This window comes from Epinephelus lanceolatus, chromosome 5, assembly GCF_041903045.1.
Source record: "Epinephelus lanceolatus isolate andai-2023 chromosome 5, ASM4190304v1, whole genome shotgun sequence".
NCBI classification, from domain to species: Eukaryota; Metazoa; Chordata; class Actinopteri; order Perciformes; family Serranidae; genus Epinephelus; species Epinephelus lanceolatus.
In genome coordinates this window covers 18,938,218-18,958,893 of record NC_135738.1, presented here as the reverse complement: position 1 = coordinate 18,958,893, position 20,676 = coordinate 18,938,218, and the positions used below count along the sequence as shown (strand labels likewise).

Sequence of the window (20,676 nt, the reverse complement as noted above, 5' to 3'; positions counted from 1 at the left end):
ATAAGGTAATTATAATTAGCGCCACCTTTACCACCTGCAACATTTAAGTGATGGAACACATTCATGCATCAATAATTTGAATCCAATAATATATTAAATGATTATGAGATGGGCCTTTTACTTTTTACTATACTTTTACTTTGATACTTTCAGTATACTTTGATGCTAATATTTCAGTTTTTCTTTTACTTAAGTTAGATTCTGAATGCAGGACTTTACTAGTAGCAAAATACAGTACTTGTACATTGTGGTAGTGCTACTTTTACATAAGTAAAATATCTGAGTACTGAATAAAAGTACCAGTATCAAAATGTAAAAATACTCCATTGCAAGTAACTACTTTGCTTACAGGATTATTTAAAGCAAAATGTACTTTAAGTATTAAAAAAGTATACATTCTGCATGAAGTAGCCTCCGTGACTGACATATAATATGACATTTTTAGATTGTTAATACTAACGCATCAATATGTAAGTAGCTGTCAAGGTCAAGGTGGAGCTAGTTTTGACCTCGAGGTCAGGCACTTCCACACATAGGATAAATCTGAGGGGTTGTGAGATGAATAATGGGGCAGGGAAGAAGGAAAAATAAAGTTCTGCTACACTGATCTGTACTGATTATATTCACTTTTTACTTTTCTTTGCTTCCTTTCTAGAATATTGAAGGATTTGACCTCTGTAGGTCTCAAAAAGTCATTTAATGAAGTTTTGAGGGGAAATGTCTCTTTGGGGAAACTGCTAACAACTCAGAGATATCTGAAACGTGACAAGGAGACCCAACTCGACACCATTTCTTTTCAAGGGTCACAAGTCAAAAAGGTTGGGAACCGCTGGTTTAATCTTTAACAATGTGTGTTTTTTTTTTATCAAGATGATCATCTTTTTTGGAGAATTGTAACCTGAAGGTACTTTAGCTTTCACGAAAGTGTAGCGCAGTAAAGAGTAGAATATTTCCTCCTGAACTAAAGTAACATAAAATGGAAATACCCAAGTACAAGTACCTCAAAAATGTGCTTGTGTAAATGTATTTACATTAAGCCATGGGGGAAACTTAATAAAGTCTTTATTGCTGTAGATGCATCAAAGTTTTTGTACCTTATCTCTCAGAGTTGGGAAGAGGTGTACTCTCAGGAAGCTGACTGCTAAACCGGGCATGACACACACCACAGTGGTGAGCAGAATGACCAGCCACACACTCTTCTCTGATAGACAGTTACGTGCCGTGCCTGAGGACACACACACATTTAATTATAATCAACTTCCAATAATCTGTATTTTTTTCTTCACGTATATGTAAAACTGAGCCAAACTTACCTATGAATGGGAAATTACTTGGAAAGATGCCAAATATGCCGTCACTTTGCACTGCAAACAATATGGCGAAGTAAACAATGAGGCTGCCCCATATGAAGAGGTGATTGACAGCTGTCCAGTAGTGTGTGTCCAGTCCAATCTAGGAATAGATACATTCATCATAAACGTTTATTTATCTAATACACAGGGCTATTTCTGTCTGTTTACACTCTTACCTGAACACTCACGACAATGACCAGAGATGTTGCTATGGTAACAGCAAATGCTTGCTGGTCAGAAAAGTGCGAGCCATCCTCTTTCACCATGACAGAGAAGGCTCCGTAGGGGATAAAGAAGAGGAGGAATGATGTGCCCATCCCCTGCAGTGTGCAGAGAAAAAACTGGCGTTTGTTGAAGAGAAGGTTCTGCTGGCCCGGTTTGTAGAGGCTCGGGTAGCGAAGGCTGTTCTGGTCATTGACGTCCTGTAGGAAACAGATATCAAGAGTGTTTTGTTATAATATTATGTATAATGGCAGAGACAGGGTGAAGCACTGAAGGCCTGATTGTTGCAAATGGTAAATTCAAAATGATAGATGAACAGCATACAGCATTGTTTGTGTGTAATGAGTTAATCAGGTTATGGGTTCTAGCAGTCACACATACAGGGTTAGATAACTAGGAATCATTATGACGCAGTAAAGTAGGTCTACTGTGATAAAATATTCACCTGTTTGACTTGACAGTATCATTTCTCAGCTGGAAAAATAAATGGACTTTAGTCCAAATTTAGAAATGAAGTTAAAAGAAAGAAGGTAATTTCTACTACTATACAAGTCAATGCTTAATTATAATAATAACAATAATAAAACCCCACAGAGAAATGTCCATAGCACACTAAATTAAAAAAAAAGAAAACAGACAATTACCAACAAAAATACGATATGTAAAATAAATAACAGGATTTATTATCTTTGCATATTTAACAGTATTACCTGATCAAAAAGTCCCATGGCCAGGACTGGTAAGGACGTATAGACTATATTGAAGAGGGTGATGAACCACTGGTCGTACACAGTCTGTGAAGAGAGGACAGTCATAGAATTACTGCGTCATGGTTGTATGTTGACTCATATTTAGCCATGACAGTAGACAATGCTTCAAATATGGATGTTGCTGCAAAGATGCTACAAATTCTAAAACATGGATGCTTCACAAACACCTTCAACCTGGCAGCAAATAAGATCTATAAAATCACTCACAATTAGTGTCACCAATTCAGTAAACAACCAAATCTCCCCTTCTAATCCCTCTTAATCTTCTTTATCTTCTTCTGACTTTATTTTGATTTTTCCATTCAGAGGAAAAGGTGCAAAGTTACAGGTGATGTCTCCCACTCTGAACCCCATCCCTTCCAAGGTTGACATATATACATATACATCAAACTAGTAAAAACTACACAAAAGTATGGTTTTAAATAGATTGTACATGTTAATACAAACAGACAAACCAATATACAGAACAAAACAAAAGTGTCTAAGATGCACGTTTATAAAGTGGTCAGATCTATACAATCACTCAAGATTAGTAACCAACAAATGTCTCCCCTTTTGTTCATGACTTATGGCGTTTAATATCAGCCAGAAAGCAATTTTGTTAAATGTTATGATCTTACAGTGAAGCTGACCTTTGACCTTTTGAATATAAAATGTCATGACTTCATCATTTTATCCTATCGAACATTTGTATGACATTTTGTCATAAATTATATATAAATACTTGAAGTATGGCCAAATACATATTTTGTGATGTTACAGTGACCTTCAACCAAATTCTCATCAGTTCATCCTGAGTCCAAGTGGACGTTCATGCCAGATTTAAGGAAATTCCCTCAAGGTGTTCCTGAGATATCACAAACGTGATATAGGAAAAGTATGGATGGACAACCCAAAAACATAATGCCTCCAGCCACGGCTATCACAGAGGCAGACTAAAGATAATGGCAGGTGCATGTAGCTAAACTCAACATTACCATTTCAGAGTAAAATTATCTGCACGTTGACAAAAAAGTAGACAAGGCCCTTATGATGCAAAATTAATCAATCATTAATTTATTTTATGTGCAAAAAGATGACAGTTTGAAAATGTGACAAAAAGTGAATGATCCATCAAAGGACCATCATCAGCAGAACATGTAATCAGAATAAGAGACATCAAAAGGCTAACAGACTAACCGTTATGACCAATTAGGAGCAGGGATGTAAGAGAGGAAAGGTTACTGCATGAACTCATCAGCTATTTGTCAGTGTGTAGACAGTTTTTCTGTGGCGCAGGATTGTTCATGTACTTAATTACCTCAACATGTATTACGGTACACAGTATTCTTACCTGAGCTGAGAAGCCACAGAAGAAACCGTACCAAAAGTGAACCAGCGTGAAGCCAAAGTTCTTGTAGAAGAAATAGCACAGGAAGTTACACATGCGGAAGTAGGACCAGCGTCCGTGCACCAGCAGGAGCCGCCGTAGGTAACGAAACTGAGCGAAGGAGTAATCTGCTGCCAGAACCGCCTGCATCCCCTCCTGACCGCTGATGCCAACACCGATGTGAGCAGCTGAGGAAGACACACAGTGTGGATCACTGCCCTTTGAAACTGAAACAGGGGTGTAACAATACATCACAACAATACAGCTTATGTTTATTTAGCTTTGGGTCTATGAGTAAGTTCATTTCTGAGACTTACTCTTGATCATGCTGACATCATTGGCTCCATCTCCAATGGCCAGGGTGACGGCCCTCTTGTGCCTCTTCACCAGCTCCACCACCTGGGCTTTCTGCATCGGAGTGACCCGGCAGCAGATGACTGTTTTACACAAGCAGGCCAAATCCAGCAAGATGTGCTCCAGCTGTGGCTCCAGAGCGTGAGCCTGCAGGGGGAGCACAAACACCACACCTGTTAAACCTTACCATTACCCATCCTGTAACGTCAATTCCCTGCAGAGGCAACACTGAGCAATAGCTCAAAGTAACATTTCCACTGAGCTGTTGCTGCATCATGCACGCTGCTCAAGGCACAGTGAGGGAGCAGGAAATGGATGTTAATGAAGACCTGTAATAGAGTAGAGGGCCCTCGGCGACACAGCAGCTCATTACAGACTCGGCATAGTCAGCAGCAGGTACAGAGAAGCCAGACTCAGCAGAGAGCAACACAACCACTGCTTAACAAACCTCAGGCACCAGTACCAAAATAAAAACAAGCAGAGGATTAAATCATCACTCCAGCAAAGGAATATGCCTCAAAGATACACATTGGAGTAACTCACCAAACTGTGTCCATTGATGACTAAAGCGTACTCTGCTATAATGGTTTCTTCAAACACAGAGTCATCTGCAAACATATCTGCCTTCTTAACATCTCCTGCACTGCTGACATGACTCAGGCCCAGAATGTGCTCTTTAGCACTCCTGAGGAGAGAGGAGAGAAGTAGACATACGTTTTCAGTATGTTTGTAAAAGCTTTATTGAGCTTGTAATGAATGACAGCATTATCGTTATCAAGTGGATAAGATGTGACCTATAGGCACTGAATTTCTGAATTTTCAAAATGTTATACTCAGTTTCTGTACCCCGACATTCACCTTTGGAGGTACCTCACCTATAGATGGGTGTCTCCAGCCTTGCCTCTCCCCTTCTGCTGTTGTGGGAGAGGGGCTACAGTTTTATCGTCGTATTTGACAGAGGATTTTGTTTTTACCTCCAGCTGTCAGTTGTCAGGAATAAACAGAGATTGCCTCCAAAGATATCCACAGTCTGGGCCTCTTATCATAAACACAAGGCAGACAACACTGGAGTCCTTTGGTTACATAAATTTATGTTTTTCTTGCCTAAAATTGCAATTTGAGCTAGCTGGCATACATGGAGGGAGAGACCGAACAAGGGAAAAACTTGAGAAACTAAGTGATGGTAAACAAGTGATGTCACATATTGATGCATATTAGAGCTGTGTTCCGTCAACAGCTTCAGAAAATACTTTTGCCATTATGTTAAGTTACGTGGAAGGTTATCCATGGATGACAACAGTAACAATTTCATTATACACAATCAAATTCCACAGTTTTTCCAGACCTTTCCATGACTTTTTCAAGGCTGGAATATGTAACTGTGAAATTACTTTCCAGGTTTTCCATGACTGTGGGAACCCTAAGGGCCCTTAGATGCCGCGTCTTTAACCAACTTGAAAACGCAAGGTCAGGCACTGGGCGGTACTATTGTGCCAGCTTTCAAGTGGCATTTGTATGGCCCCTAAGAGCGTCACAGCAGATTTCCTCTAGACAGGAGTAGGCAACCTGTGGCTGCAGAGCTGCATGTGGCTCCTAAATACCTCTCCAGTGGCTCCCTGTGGCTTTTACAAAAAAAAAAAAAACATAGAAATAAATACTTATAATATAAAATACTTAAATAAAAACTTTTCATTTTCAGTTGTCACTGTTGTAATCTTAAAATGATTCTTACATCCTCTAACTGTAAAAATGTGTGGCCTGTGCACTGAGTAAATTGTGTGTCATACATCTACAGCCTGGAGCCTTTTCCTCTAAATTTTGCCAAATCTCAATAGCGATGGCTGGTCTTGAGTCTACCTAGGCTACCTATAGATTTCAAATACAAGTCTTAGAGTAACATAGAGAACTGAATAGTACGTGGATAGATTTGTTTTCTTTGCTGCAAAGTTACAGTATCAAATATTCATAAACAGCCCGCTGCAGAGTAGCTGCTTTGTGGTAAACATATTAATGAATGCTCATTTAAATCCATTAGTGATGTTAATAGGCTGATTTAGATTCAAAAGGTTGTGTCACCCTCATTAAAAGGCTCAAAATGTTTTGTGGTTCCGGGCAGATTTTTATTTGTGGCCAGTAGTGGCTCTTCTGATAGTAAAGGCTGGCAACCCCTGCGTCAGGACTTGCAGTTGTTGTGAGATTATCAGCCTGTTCTGTGAGTGGAGGTGCGGGGGTGTCACCTGAGCTGCTGCTGCACCTCCAGCAGTGTGTTGCCAGAGATAACAAACACCTCATTCATGTCATCTCGTAGCAGGTTGCAGGAGTAGCCGATGTTCATCGCTGTCTCTGAAATGTTTTACACAAATAACATCTCAGTAGCTTTTCACAGTATCAATTTCTGGTTAAGTTCATTTAGATGAATTATGCTACCTAGTTTGTCTCCTGTGAGGACCCAGATCTTGATGTCAGCCAGATTAAGACAGGCGATCGTTTCCGGGACTCCTTCCTGAAGTTTGTCCTCGATTGCTGTGGCTCCTAGAAGCTTCAACGAGGACAGCAGTCAGTCTGCAGAGCCTAAATGAGATCGATCGCCTCAATGGTGTAAACAAAAGGATGTCAATATTACCTTCAAGCCCTGCTCGATCTCCTCATAGAGAACAGCCAGCTGATCCTCACGGTTCTCAATTACAGTGCTGGCGAACAGAAGCTTCTTCATCCAAACATCAAAATAATCTTCGTCGAGATCTTTGTAGGCCAGAGCTAATGTTCGAAGGCCTTCTCCGGCAAATTCCTGCAAAGAATGATCGACAAACAAAGACATGTAACAGCTGTGGCGTGCAAAGTAAGAGCGATGGATTATCATTCATTGCCGTGTCAAAGGACGTGATATTTAATGCTTAAACCTAATATTGTTCAATAGAGACACAGACACAATCTCAATCCAGCTCTTTGTGAAATTATGATAAAACTATTGAAACATTAAATCACAGAAATCAGTACTATGTACTCACGAACGCTGATGTTTTTATACTTAGTCTGGTTTATCGATTTTTACAGAGCTATAAATACAGATGCATAGTGCACATATTTAATAATGTAGTTTGATGTTATCCAATTGAACAACACTTACACTGAGATGTTCTGAGGTAGTGTACATGAGGTCTTCACTGGATGGATCCAGACGGTCAAAGATGATAGTGTCAGCTCCTTTGGAATAGAGTTTAATTTGGCCTTGTGGGTTTCTCACTATAAAACAGAAGAAACAACACAGCAAGAGAACATAACATTACTTTTGTAATCCTATTTGCATACGTACAACAAATAAATGGCAAAATGCAAACAGAAGCATGAACACAGACACTGTCATCTTCATGCTGTTCTTAGAAAATACAGATTTAGACTAATTGTCTCAGCTATTATTAAAAATGCAGGAGGTCAATAGAGAAACTGTTGGTTTCTAAATGATTCATGTGCGCATAATGTCATGTTGACTTCTTGCAAGCTAAAGGGAGACCTAACCAATGACACTCATTCTCTTGCGCACGTTGTTGAAGTCCAGTATGGCCAGCAGCTGGTAAGTGACGGCTTGTCCCATCTCCCACAGTGTGATGGTCTCAGGGGTTCGGGCCCGGAAGACAAACCCAAAATTTCGCGCCGCAGTGACCAGCGCTCCTTCGTCAGGTGACTGGGCCTGGTACACCAAATTTCCTTCATGTTAACAGAAACATCAGTCAGAACCACTTTGATATATTCAGCTATTTCTGTTATTACTGCTGCTGCAGCAGGACCGTGTGCACAGTTTACCTTCGCTCTTCTCCTCAGGCATGACAGTGTGACACAAAGCCAGCAGTCTGAAGAACTCCTGCGCTGCAGGATCCTCCAGTTTAATGGCTTCAGCCAGGCTGCCATCGTAGAACTTAAACCTTCTGTCACACAGAGGGTTGAAGGAAAAGTCCACACAGGCTGTTTTCTGAGGGACCAACAACACAGTTATTATCTTTATGTTGTTATGAATATTGTTACTGAGTTAAGAATTGGTGCTTGTTTTGCCTCACTTACTTCTGTTATTTCCACCTTGTGCTCAAATTCATCATAAGTGTCACCTAAGAGAGAAAAAAGGGGAAGTAATGAATATCAGATGTATGCCACTGTAATAGGTAATCAGTTCTGTGCTGGGGATCAGTATAGTTTTACGTCCACGCTAACCCAATTTTCAGAATGAAACTGCTGATTAATTGCAAACATAATTATAGTAATTAAAGGGACAAAACCAAAAGTACATATTTTTATCTTATCTGTAATGCTGTTTATCAGTCTAGATTGTTTTGGTGTAAGCTGCCGAGTGTTAGTGTAAGAGATATTGGCCTTAGCGATGTGTGCCAACGATATCAATGCGCTGGAGGAAGTGTATATCTACTGCAAGCTCACCTAGCTCGACTAAGCTAGCTAACATTACAGCTCTGCCGAAGAGGATGCCATTAACATTCACATCTCACGCTGCCATGAGCATGATTCTCTTGTCTATGCATAGATGAACGTTTCCCTCTGCGCAGTTGGCGGGTGTAGTTCAGTCACCAAAAAAATGGTTCACAAAAAGGTCTGTGGATTATCCTGAGAAACCAGGTCATGATCTCTGGAAAGAGACACTGCTGTTGAGTTTTTCAAATGTATATTTTGGCACTTTGAGCACCACAAGCCAAGTGGCATCTAGTTCTATTATACAGGTGCTGGTCATATAATTAGAATATCATCAAAAAGTTGATTTATTTCAGTAATTCCATTCAAAAAGTGAAACTTGTATATTATATTCATTCATTACACACAGACTGATATATTTCAAATGTTTTTTTCTTTTAATTTTGATGATTATAACTGACAACTAATGAAAATCCCAAATTCAGTATCTCAGAAAATTAGAATATTACTGAAGACCAATACAAAAAAAGGATTTTTAGAAATGTTGGCCAACTGAAAAGTATGAACATGAAAAGTATGAGTATGTACAGCAGTCAATACTTAGTTGGGGCTCCTTTTGCCTGAATTACTGCAGCAATGCGGCGTGGCATGGAGTCGATCAGTCTGTGGCACTGCTCAGGTGGTATGAGAGCCCAGGTTGCTCTGATAGTGGCCTTCAGCTCTTCTGCATTGTTGGGTCTGGCGTGTCGCATCTTCCTCTTCACAATACCCCATAGATTTTCTGTGGGGTTAAGGTCAGGCGAGTTTGCTGGCCAATCAAGAACAGGGATACCATGGTCCTTAAACCAAGTACTGGTAGCTTTGGCACTGTGTGCAGGTGCCAAGTCCTGTTGGAAAATGAAATCTGCATCTCCATAAAGTTGGTCAGCAGCGGGAAGCATGAAGTGCTCTAAAACTTCCTGGTAGACGGCTGCATTGACCTTGGACCTCAGAAAACACAGTGGACCAACACCAGCAGATGACATGGCACCCCAAACCATCACTGACTGTGGAAATTTTACACTGGACCTCAAGCAACGTGGATTCTGTGCCTCTCCTCTCTTCCTCCAGACTCTGGGACCTTGATTTCCAAAGGAAATGCAAAATTTACTTTCATCAGAGAACATAACTTTGGACCACTCAGCAGCAGTCCAGTCCTTTTTGTCTTTAGCCCAGGCAAGACGCTTCTGACGCTGTCTCTTGTTCAAGAGTGGCTTGACACAAGGAATGCGACAGCTGAAACTCATGTCTTGCATACGTCGGTGCGTGGTGGTTCTTGAAGCACTGACTCCAGCTGCAGTCCATTCTTTGTGAATGTCCCCCACATTTTTGAATGGGTTTTGTTTCACAATCCTCTCCAGGGTGCGGTTATCCCTATTGCTTGTACACTTTTTTCTACCACATCTTTTCCTTCCCTTCGCCTCTCTATTAATGTGCTTGGACACAGAGCTCTGTGAACAGCCAGCCTCTTTAGCAATGACCTTTTGTGTCTTGCCCTCCTTGTGCAAGGTGTCAATGGTCTTCTTTTGGACAACTGTCAAGTCAGCAGTCTTCCCCATGATTGTGTAGCCTACAGAACTAGACTGAGAGACCATTTAAAGGCCTTTGCAGGTGTTTTGAGTTAATTAGCTGATTAGAGTGTGGCACCAGGTGTCTTCAATATTGCACCTTTTCACAATATTCTAATTTTCTGAGATACTGAATTTGGGGTTTTCATTAGTTGTCAGTTATAATCATCAAAATTAAAAGAAATAAACACTTGAAATATATCAGTCTGTGTGGAATGAATGTATACATTATACAAGTTTCACTTTTTGAATGGAATTACTGAAATAAATCAACTTTTTCATGATATTCTAATTATATGACCAGCACCTTTATTTGAGAGAAGGCAGACATCCCTTCAGCCGATATCTGCAACACTCAGCAACTCACACCAAAGCAATCTAGACTGATAAAATATGTATTTCTGATTTCGGGGCTCAACTGTCCCTTTAAGTTTTTTCATAAAAGCTATACTGACAGAATTTTATGATATGAAGAATAAACCGTGAAAAAAAAACATTTAATGATCAGAGAAATATCTAACTATCATAAAACTCTTACTAAAACACACATGAAAGTTTTTGGGTTGGGTTGGCAGTGCTTTAAGGTACAGTTGGGTCCTTCACTATTCTTTGGGACATACAAAACATTTTTTGGTCTTCAAGTGGTGTTATGGAGGTGTCTACTTAATCAAGTCTCTTAAAAACTGTTGGTATTGTTTTCTCTGTCCATCTCAGTTACTCAAGTATTTGGTAACATTATCATTATAATTTAAAAGTGATCCAAGACCGATTTTAAAACAGTGATTTATAAGTATTAACGTTTTGAGGAGTTAAAAAAAAAAGCTCCATACCGTACGTCTTTCCATTAATGGAGCACTTGCTGAAGACCATGATGTTCTGAGTGAGGGTGCCCGTCTTGTCGGAGAAGATGAACTCCACCTGGCCGAGCTCCTCGTTCAGGGTGGTGGTGCGAGCTTCTGCCACAGTGTCCGTCTGACTGTAGTACATCCTCTGGTCCCAGTTAATGAAGTAACTGTGACCGAGCCGCAGAACCTCCACACTGAAGAAAGGTTTAATCACATGGTTTATTGAACAACATAACTTGACCTTCGGAGTGAAATGTTATATGGCATTTTGGAAATAAACTTTGTTCTCACCTGACATACAGTGAGATGGGCACAACAGTGTTGAGGATGATGATGTAGGACCAGAAGGTAAGGAAGCCAGAGAAAACGGCGCTTCTCTGAAACTCATCCCACGGCAAAAATACCTGGAAGTTCCTGCCGACCCAGCTCTCCCAAACAGTGTTCCCAATGGCCAAAATAACTCCCATACAAATGAGGAAGGCAAAGATCTGAAATATAGATCATCATTTAAAGCTCTTAGAAAACTGTTTTGGTTTATTAATGGATCACATAAAAGCAACAAACAACTTACCCACAAAACCAGAGTGTTCATCAGTTTATCGATACTCGTCCTCTTAAATTTAGTCCTTCCACAGTTCTGCATCAGTTTGGTTTGCAAACCTGTCGCAGAGGAGAAACAACTATTAGAGAACGTCGACAATAACAGGCTTTATGTCTAATGGATGTGGAGAATAAAAGCCTCAAAATAGTTTAAAAAAAATCATACCAGCAAATATGACCATCCCAAAACACCACTCAGTGTTTCTGAGAACACAACCTCGCAACAGCATTTTCTCATTATCCAGAGGGTATTTGCTGTTTCTCCAGTACAAAGTTCCAGTAAATTTATCCAGCTTGTTGTTTGGTGGCTCACAAATGACTTCTCCTGAGGAACAAAGCAAATGAAGTCTTACCGACATCAGTCATCACTGCAGGAGAAGATTCATAACAGGAGTTAACACGTCCACATGCAGAAAGCTTGAAGAGTCACACAAATGTCAAAATAAGCGTATGTGTAAAGTGTCAGCTCACCATCAAAGTCCATCAGCTTTGTAATATCTCCCAAATCTGAGGTGACGGTTAACGACTGACGAACTTTTAGATTCGTCTCTCTGTTTGGGGTGAAATGGAAAAAACAAATTGTGTCTATGTTGATGTAGAAGTGTAGAAATTACTTTTCTGTGAGAACAATCAACTACATGAATCACAAGGTCACAGTTTCCTCCTTTACACAAACAAACAAATGCAATCTCCAGTTTTACTTTACGTAACCAGTGCGGCACTTACCCGTCGAGCTCTGCAGTCTCAATATAGCACAGTCCATAGGGCTCACTACTACAGAGGAGGAGGAGGTCTGCCTGTGTGTAAAACCAATATGAAACACTCAGTGAGAAAAGGCAAAAAGAAATCAATTTCTGCACCACTGAACCCGAGCAGTCTCCAGATCTCCCAGCAGAAACCTTTAATTGTTGACCTCCACCTCTCTTATATGTGAGCACGAGATGCAGTATTGAACATCCTTTAATAACATACAAAACAGTTTACTCACAGCGACAAACTGATTGTTCTCTAGTTTGATGATATCTCCCACTCGAACGTTCATCCATTTCTCATTCTGCAGACTTGAACATGAAAAACAAAGACTGATAATTAAAGGAACACTTCACTCACAAAATGACCATTTGTATATCAACGACTCACTCAGTGTTACATTGAATTCGTGAAGAAAACTGTTTCTCACATGCCTCCACAGTGAAGACAGAATCAAAAAGAAAATCCTTGATGAATTGACTCTTTGCTAAGCCCCGCCCCTTAGTGGTGGTCCATCAAGCTGTCGGAGTCAGCATGCAGCCCACACTGTAACTAACTGCACTCCGTGAAGAAATATTATCAAATTTTTGGAAAACTGAAAAAGCTTTCTCAGAGAGAAACAGACAGAGGGGTCTACAAAATGCATTAAGAGGATATAACCAGGATGTCAAACTTTCTCAGCAGAAAAACACTGTTAAAAAGATGAAGGTAGTTAGAGGCTAAAGTCTAATGTACAGATCACCGTGTAAAAATGAACCACCATTACACTGGCGATGGAGACAGAGGACAATGAATCACGTTTGTGTTTGATTTTGTGTTTGTACACTTTTCAGGGTCTGATTTGGGTTTTACAATCAGGGAGAAAAAAATAATTTAATTGTCAGCCACTTTTAAGGTGGAATGTTAACTTAAAATGTTGCTCAATGCATGAGTTGATGACGTAAATCCATCAGCACACAAAGTTTTTATATGACACTTTAAGTAATGAGTGGATCTTCAAGCGTTTATATATATTAATTTTGACAAGGTTATGTGAACTGCATATATTCTAATCCTCACTCGGAGACAAAAAGTGTTGCAGAGTGTCGTGTGGGCTCTGGCAACACTAAACCCCCAAGCTTGCCTGAGAAAGACTAAATTTAATTTAATTTTAATTTTATTTTTAATTTAATTTTATATACTTTATTAATCCTTTGAGGGGAAATTCTTTTTTTTCACTCTGTTGTCATTAAAACACAGGTTCGAAATACACACATGCACAAACAGGACCTATACATGCACAAAGTGGAGAGATGTCAGAGTGAGGGGGCTGCCATGGACAGGCGCCCTGAGCTGTTGGGGGGTTTGGTGCCTTGCTCAAGGGCACCTCGGCAATGCCCAGGAGGTGAACTGGTTAGGGCTACAACGATTAGTCGACTAATCGATGACTTATTGACTATTAAAATAGTACTATAAAAGTACCCCAAAATACTCTTACTGCAGCGTCTTACGTTCAGATATTGGCAGCTTTACACACTCTCCCATGATGGTGAACTAAAACCCTTTGGAGAGAGTATGAAACAAGACATTTGATGACATAGTTCTGGGGTTTGGGAGAGACAGACCAACATTTTTCAACATTTTAACACATTTTTCCATAAAAATGATTAGTCGACTAATCGAAGAAATAATCAACAGATTAGTCGATAATGAAAATAATCGTTAGTTGCAGCCCTGGAACTGCTACCTCTCCAGCCACCAGTTCACGCACCATATTTTGGTCCGGAGGGGGACTTGAACAGGCAACCCTCTGGTTCCCAACCCAAGTCCCTATGGACTGAGCACAAAGCCGCTACTTTTAAATATCCCATGGAGAGAGACTCTCGCTGCAGCCTGTTTTATGTTGTTCAGAAAATGTCAGCACACAACAGCACTCTGTGGACAATAAACAAGGTGCAGAAGTTCCATCTATTAGGAAATACAATGAGTGCTGGATGGAGTAGTGAGTGGTAGTAACCCCATTTAAGGGTACTGTTTGCTGTGTAAACGCTAGGGTCTAGGTACCATGTCTGAAGGGTTACTTTTGGTTCCAAAGGTACCATACTGAAAGTGTTTGGTGGAAATGGGGCTTTAGTGAAGGGTCAATTGAAGTAAGGGAGGGCCGCAACAGCAGAGCTGTATTAAAACAACAGTTTACAAACTCTCACACAACTTGTGCGGTATAATACAAGTCTCATTTGTCCAGTCATATGATCCGTACTTCCCAAAACGCATGCATTTTGGCTAAAACATTACTATTTTCTTACATGCTACTGTTTTAAATCATGATGCTGTTGCAAAAATGCATATGTGGGGGAAGTACTGAGCATACGGCTGGATAAATAAGACTTTATACTGCATGAGTTTTGTGAGAGTTTGTGAACGGATGCTTGATAGACATGCGAGACAAACAAGGTGTTCATCAGAAATTCAGCGTAACACAGGGTGAGTCATTTGACATACAAATGGGGAGGTGTCTGTGAGTGAGGTGTCCCTCTGAACACTTAAACATCCTTGAACAGTACATATTGAGCACATAATCATTTATGCATGTGATTTGGCTTTCCAGCAGTTATACAAAGCATCTAAACGAGAAAGAGGATAAAGTACCTTCCTCTGATGAGAACCTGAGACTGCCGGTTGTTGACTTGCTGGTCGCTCTTATGTCTGAACTGAAGTTTAAAGAAAAGAGTAATTATTTTACCATGCGAGATAAAAGTGGAGCATTTAGGAGAGCTGTTAAAAGTTAATAGTTGCACTGACGTAGTCATCTGTGGCGTCCTTCACAGCTGTGATTACCAGCACCAACACCAAAGGCACGATGGTTGTGAACCAGGACAGAGAGGAAATTTCTGGAATAACCTTTAGAAAAGAAAAGCAGCTTAGCTCACTCAATTTCACACAGTGTTTCCCCCCAAAACCTACACTAATTAAAGCAAATACATGTCGACAAGACAGCTCAGTTCTCCTACCTGCAGTATCAACAGCACTAAGAAGTAAGCGTTGGCGACCCTCTGGAACTGCTCAAACAAGTTGATGGGTAGGAAGGTGAGGACGTTGTACTTTGAGGTTTTGATGTGATTGTCCTGAAGATGACACATTCAGAAACAGCACTGATGAAATAACCACAACCTTCACTTGTGTGTATAGGAATCTGATATTTAGATCTACTTACTGCATAAGAGAATTTGTCATTGTAGTCCCGTGCATTGGCTTTCACATGGCGTTCCTTCTCTACATTCAGAGAGCACACGGTCAAGAGACAAGTCAAAGTACAGATCAATAAAAATAATATAATACCTCAGACCATTATGTTTAAAGAAACAGTGAGAGTTTTCATAGGGAGAATCTTGTACTTGTCTTTCTACTACTTCAATATTGTCGAAGGCTTTTCTTTAATCCACTGAAGCAGAGAGCATCGTCTCGCTAAAGGAAGCAGCCTTGTTATTAAAGTATACTGTACAAAGATAAAGTCAGAGCCCTCAGAGGCTCTCAACAGAAACAATGCAGGTTGAATTCTAATTTTAATGTGCAGGATGGTATAAAGCTCCTTCTTTTCTTCCACTACTTCTTATTAAATGGGTTCAATCATATACAGTGAAACTGGCAGACACTGGAATCGATTGTATTGAGAAACCGAGGTGATCACTGCAAAGTATTGCATGTAGTACGTCTTGTCACTGCCTTGTGTCCTACAGTAGTGCTCAGTGTATTCCCGTGTGTCCACATCACCTGACCTCCAAACACACTCTCAATTATGTTCCTGCACTTTAGCCATTGTTATCAGCCAGACTGTCTTTTGTGCCATCCCAGCCAAAGTGTTCCAGACTGCTTTGTTTATGACCAGATGGTTATGACCAACAGGTTACCTGTTTCCCTCTGTTTCCAGCTACATTTTCCTGCTAAGCTAAGCTAATGTCTACTGGCTGTAGCTTCACATTTAGTGGACAGACATGTGAGTGGTATCAGTCTTTTGTCTGATTTTGGCTGTTTGTAACTGATATGGTTTGATATTTGTAACACAGAATGATAATAGTAAGCTGAGCTGAACACGGCTTTACAGTCTTGTTATGGTGGTGACGATAGGTCACGTGACTGTGGTGTAGTTTGTTTATTGCCCAATGTTAGCTTTTTACTTCTTCTTCTACTTCTTCTACTTTGCATTTAAGCTTGATTAATCATTAAAGTGGTGTACATTTGTGAAGATTATCTTGCAGGTTTTTTCTAATCTTGTAGCTGGCAGTGGTTCAGGCACTATATAGGCACACATTTTTGCCAATCATTTTGAAAATAGTTAACAGCGAAATTTAGCTTGCGATATACCACTACATAGCTACACCTGGCTTCTCCTCTGATACCTGTCATTTCACCATAGCGTTATGCTAATGATATATAAAGCCCCAACCCACAAGTTGACTGGATTGGTTCCTTAAGGCCCAGACACCCCAAACAGCCATCAAAGAACTAGCAGCGACAGAAGACGACTGCTGTGTCGCGTCACATCACCTGTGTCTTAGCCAAGAAAGTTGCATATGAACACACTGCAGAGATTACAGCCAACCAGCACATATGATCTGCACCTGTGTAAGAGGAAATAAGTCTCCACACCAGCAGAAAGCAGTTGTCTGTAGCCTTACATGTCTTGTCTTGTGCACTGAGCTGAACTGACAGTCAAAGTGATTTCATTCATTAACAGACTCTGCCTACTCTGACACCGATTTAAGACGCTGAATTGGCTGAGAAAAAAGCCGTCAAGGGCTAACGAGGGCCAACCGTGACTCACACACCACAAACACTAGGGTGACGCTCACCGACGGCCGACCATCGGCTTGGTGTGTCAGGGCCTTTTGATGTATGATGTATGAAACCCTGGATGTCTGAATCCGGGTTTGTGAGCCTGTCATTGGTGCACTGCCATGGCGTCGACTGCTTATTTCTCTTTAAACACCATATGGACTAAGTTTCAGAAATCCACTCCAACTTTGCAGGGCATGATTTTCAAATAATAAGATCAATCACCTTATGATATCTTATAGTATATGTTGTGTGAGTCTGCTTCATTGGTTGGATAAAATACAGCTGTAAGAGTGTCTGGGACATGTGGACTCTGTCTCAGCCTGCCTGTTTTTACGCAAGAACTGAAGACTTCATCCGCAATTACACGCTTTGGCATTCATCTCACGGCTTGTACGTCAAGGTGATTCATTGGGTTCATTATCATTCTTAGTTGTGCTTTTTATACAGGAAATATATTCACTCACAAACAACACAATAAAAGCCATCTGCAACATGACAAAACCATTTATCAAAGCATTCTAAACTATTAACGCAGAGAAATGCCCGAGGCAGCCCGCTGCTAGATCTGTTGTTTCCAAACGAGGTTAAATCATTGTTGAATTATGCATAACACATGCACAGAGCTGCAACAGGATAGACCTTCTCACACAATAGACTGCCCTCACCCTGCTATCAGTTACTATGACGATTAATTATTGAGAAAGGCTTTGGTCTGCTTAAACATTTAATTAGAAGATGTGTAAACACAATATTGTTTCTCTAGTACAAGTATTATCTTGGTGTTTCCAACAGGCTGATTTCTGGAGAAGCATTTTATTTTCTTGAGTAAGACTGCAAGTTCAAACAGCGTATAGTGAAATGATTCATAAATGGCTCAGGAAGTTATTCAGACCATATTCCTCCGGAGTATAACATCGATACAGGAAGCTTTTAGATCATCAGTTTCTGTAGCTACACGAAATGTTCCTTTCCAAAGGGATGACAACTGTTTGTTATTTTATGGAAATATAAAATATACATTTACATACAGTTGAATACCATTTAAAAACATGGAAAAATCTGAGTCTGAGTCCGTCCCTGCGAAGCATAAGGTCACCTCACTCTACTCACTACCTCACTGTAAGACAGATACCGATGACAGGATGCTGCAAATGATAAATAAATGCACACACCACACACACACACACACACACACACACACACACACACACGCCCAAAGAAGGAGAGAGGCTTCTGTATACAGTTTAATTTCATCTCTTAAGCAGTGCACCAGGACAAAAGATGAAACTGCAATTTACATTTAGCCTTTATCAACAATATACACACCTCAAACCTGTCTTCACGTCAAACCATTTCTTCCCTGTTGTTCTCCTCTACATCGTTTAAGATCCAGAAACAAAAGACATCTTACCAATGTGAGTTTTTCTCCTCCAGAATGCCATCTTCTCCAGGGACCTCCCGAGGGTTTCCCTAAAATTCACGTGAAAAAAGAAGAGGTGTCACTGCATTATTACCCATTAGTTTTTATTTTTGTGTCATGCCAGATCATTTGGCCCCTCCCACATGGGATTACAAGACACTATTACTTTTGCAAACATCTTCCAGAACACAAACAAACTAAAAACAATATCTCAAATGAACTGTTTGCATGAGAAACTACAAAATATCTACAGATTATCTTGGCAAAGAGTTTCTTTCTTTCCTCTCCCAGGCTTTCTCCAGGTAACTGGCTAATTTACATTTCATATGTGAACAGCCATCTCAGTCTTTGTGCATCTTCCTTATTTACAAAATCAATATGTCTATCTTGCAGAACAAAGCATCACACATATCACAAGACAAAGGACAGTAGAAAACAAAATGCAACTCATTTTTTATACCGTTTGGACATATCCACTTTTTTTTTACTTGTAAATGCATTTAGTACAATTTACTTCACTTAAATGTTACAATTTAATGCTACTTTACACGTCTACATCACCACAGTTCAGAGGGAAATACTATAGGCTGTACTTCACTACAGTTGTTTGACAGTTTTAGTCACTTTATAGGTTTAGATTTTACATACAAAACACACACTATGATAAAAATGGAATGCATTGTCAATTCAGCCAGCTATAAAACTGATAAGATCCTGATGCAATTGTGTCAGGATGTGGTAAATATGTAAAGGAAGCGAGGGGGAAGCTCACACAACATAAGTTACTGCATAGATAATATCATAATATCATATCATGTGACTCTACAGAATGAAGTTGTTGAAAATATAAAACAAGTGTGTATTTGTTGTTATTACCGTGGGTCTAATAACTGTCTGCCGAGTTACTCTAAGACACTGGACGACAACAAAGGCCCCCGGACGTTGAAAGAATGGGTTCTAGCATCTTATGAATGTATGCACAGTAGAATAAATGGCGATCAGGAAAAAGGAGTATCTCCTCGGGACCAGTTATGGACTCATATCAACATGGAAGATAAGCCAACATAATTATGAACTCACTCTGTGATTATGCGACCCTGCAGAGTGATGTATGACGACATGTTTCCGTTTGTTAGTTTGTTGTACATAAGCCATTTTGGTTCTTACGAGTACTTTAACTTTTGATTTATATGTTCATTTTGCTGATAACACTCACATACACTCACTTAAGTGACATGTTTTGTAATAGATAGATAAATAAAACTTAATTAATCCAACACTGGGGAAATTCACACAATGCAGCAGCTCAAGAGTGAGACGCAAGATGCAAGATGCAAAAAAGAAAAAGGTGCTTGAGAGCTAAGAAAAAAAGGACAGAAATATTACAAAAATACAAATTAGATTAAATAAAAATAAATACAATAATAACTGTATGTCCATGATTCACAGCTGCAGAGGACAACTGAAATAAATAAAATATTGCACAGGCATGTAGTGGAGTATTTTACATCGCTAGACTACATTTACTTAAATAAAAGATCTGAATACTTGATCCACCACTGGAGGAAACCACCATGAAGCATCTCCACTTTGGAGTGCGGAGTGTGAGCATTTTGCAGTATTGCAGCGCAGGGGTGCAGGTGGATGACTGAGTCAATGTGTGTGTGTGTGTGTGTGCGTGTGTGTGTAAGTGTCTTGTTTCTTTTCTGTTTATAGGAGAAACTTTAATTAAACTCCTGGTGTGAGCAGCAGCAGGTGAATCCCCAGTGAGCTGTGTGTCTCCTTAACGAAAGATCCCAGGTGAGCAACACAGAGCTGGAGTGTAACCTTCACCTGAGTTAATGTACAAGGATATATGTCGGTCCCTTACCTCGCACAAGTTTGTCACAGCCGCAGTCTTTTGTTGTCTCCATGTATCCTGTCATTTATCTCAAGCACCACATTCCGCAGATGTATCCGCAGTAAAGCTGTTATCCTCCTCCGGAATAAAGACAGTCTCCAGACATGGATGGACCCGTGTGGCTGAATGGAAAACAAAGATCAGCTGCGGGGAGTAAAGAGAAGAAGGAGGAGGAGACAGCAGACGGTGTGGGCTGTGAAAATGGCTGCAGGCAGCCAACAAAAAGCGATCACGATATTCTGAAAGAGGGAAAGAAGAG

At 40.2% G+C, this 20,676-nt stretch overlaps 1 protein-coding gene across 1 annotated transcript in view; it reads right to left on the bottom strand.

The window, feature by feature from the left end:
* The window catches only part of atp8b4 (ATPase phospholipid transporting 8B4), a 23,873-nt gene extending 3,197 nt beyond the window's left edge, over nucleotides 1–20,676 (bottom strand). The window contains exons 1-27 of the mRNA XM_033634510.2: nucleotides 20,388–20,676; nucleotides 18,509–18,567; nucleotides 15,476–15,534; nucleotides 15,273–15,386; nucleotides 15,064–15,162; nucleotides 14,911–14,972; nucleotides 12,521–12,593; nucleotides 12,259–12,329; nucleotides 12,004–12,083; nucleotides 11,699–11,857; nucleotides 11,504–11,592; nucleotides 11,224–11,420; nucleotides 10,918–11,126; nucleotides 8,124–8,167; nucleotides 7,869–8,034; nucleotides 7,584–7,772; nucleotides 7,195–7,310; nucleotides 6,691–6,855; nucleotides 6,495–6,606; nucleotides 6,305–6,410; nucleotides 4,611–4,752; nucleotides 4,031–4,214; nucleotides 3,678–3,901; nucleotides 2,285–2,368; nucleotides 1,529–1,774; nucleotides 1,314–1,452; nucleotides 1,095–1,225 (exon numbers count right to left, since the gene is read on the bottom strand). Of these exons, the coding sequence (XP_033490401.1) occupies nucleotides 1,095–1,225; nucleotides 1,314–1,452; nucleotides 1,529–1,774; nucleotides 2,285–2,368; nucleotides 3,678–3,901; nucleotides 4,031–4,214; nucleotides 4,611–4,752; nucleotides 6,305–6,410; nucleotides 6,495–6,606; nucleotides 6,691–6,855; nucleotides 7,195–7,310; nucleotides 7,584–7,772; nucleotides 7,869–8,034; nucleotides 8,124–8,167; nucleotides 10,918–11,126; nucleotides 11,224–11,420; nucleotides 11,504–11,592; nucleotides 11,699–11,857; nucleotides 12,004–12,083; nucleotides 12,259–12,329; nucleotides 12,521–12,593; nucleotides 14,911–14,972; nucleotides 15,064–15,162; nucleotides 15,273–15,386; nucleotides 15,476–15,534; nucleotides 18,509–18,539 (3,291 nt within the window). The 5' untranslated portion in view covers nucleotides 18,540–18,567; nucleotides 20,388–20,676. The remainder of the gene's footprint in view (nucleotides 1–1,094; nucleotides 1,226–1,313; nucleotides 1,453–1,528; nucleotides 1,775–2,284; nucleotides 2,369–3,677; nucleotides 3,902–4,030; nucleotides 4,215–4,610; nucleotides 4,753–6,304; nucleotides 6,411–6,494; nucleotides 6,607–6,690; nucleotides 6,856–7,194; nucleotides 7,311–7,583; nucleotides 7,773–7,868; nucleotides 8,035–8,123; nucleotides 8,168–10,917; nucleotides 11,127–11,223; nucleotides 11,421–11,503; nucleotides 11,593–11,698; nucleotides 11,858–12,003; nucleotides 12,084–12,258; nucleotides 12,330–12,520; nucleotides 12,594–14,910; nucleotides 14,973–15,063; nucleotides 15,163–15,272; nucleotides 15,387–15,475; nucleotides 15,535–18,508; nucleotides 18,568–20,387) is intronic.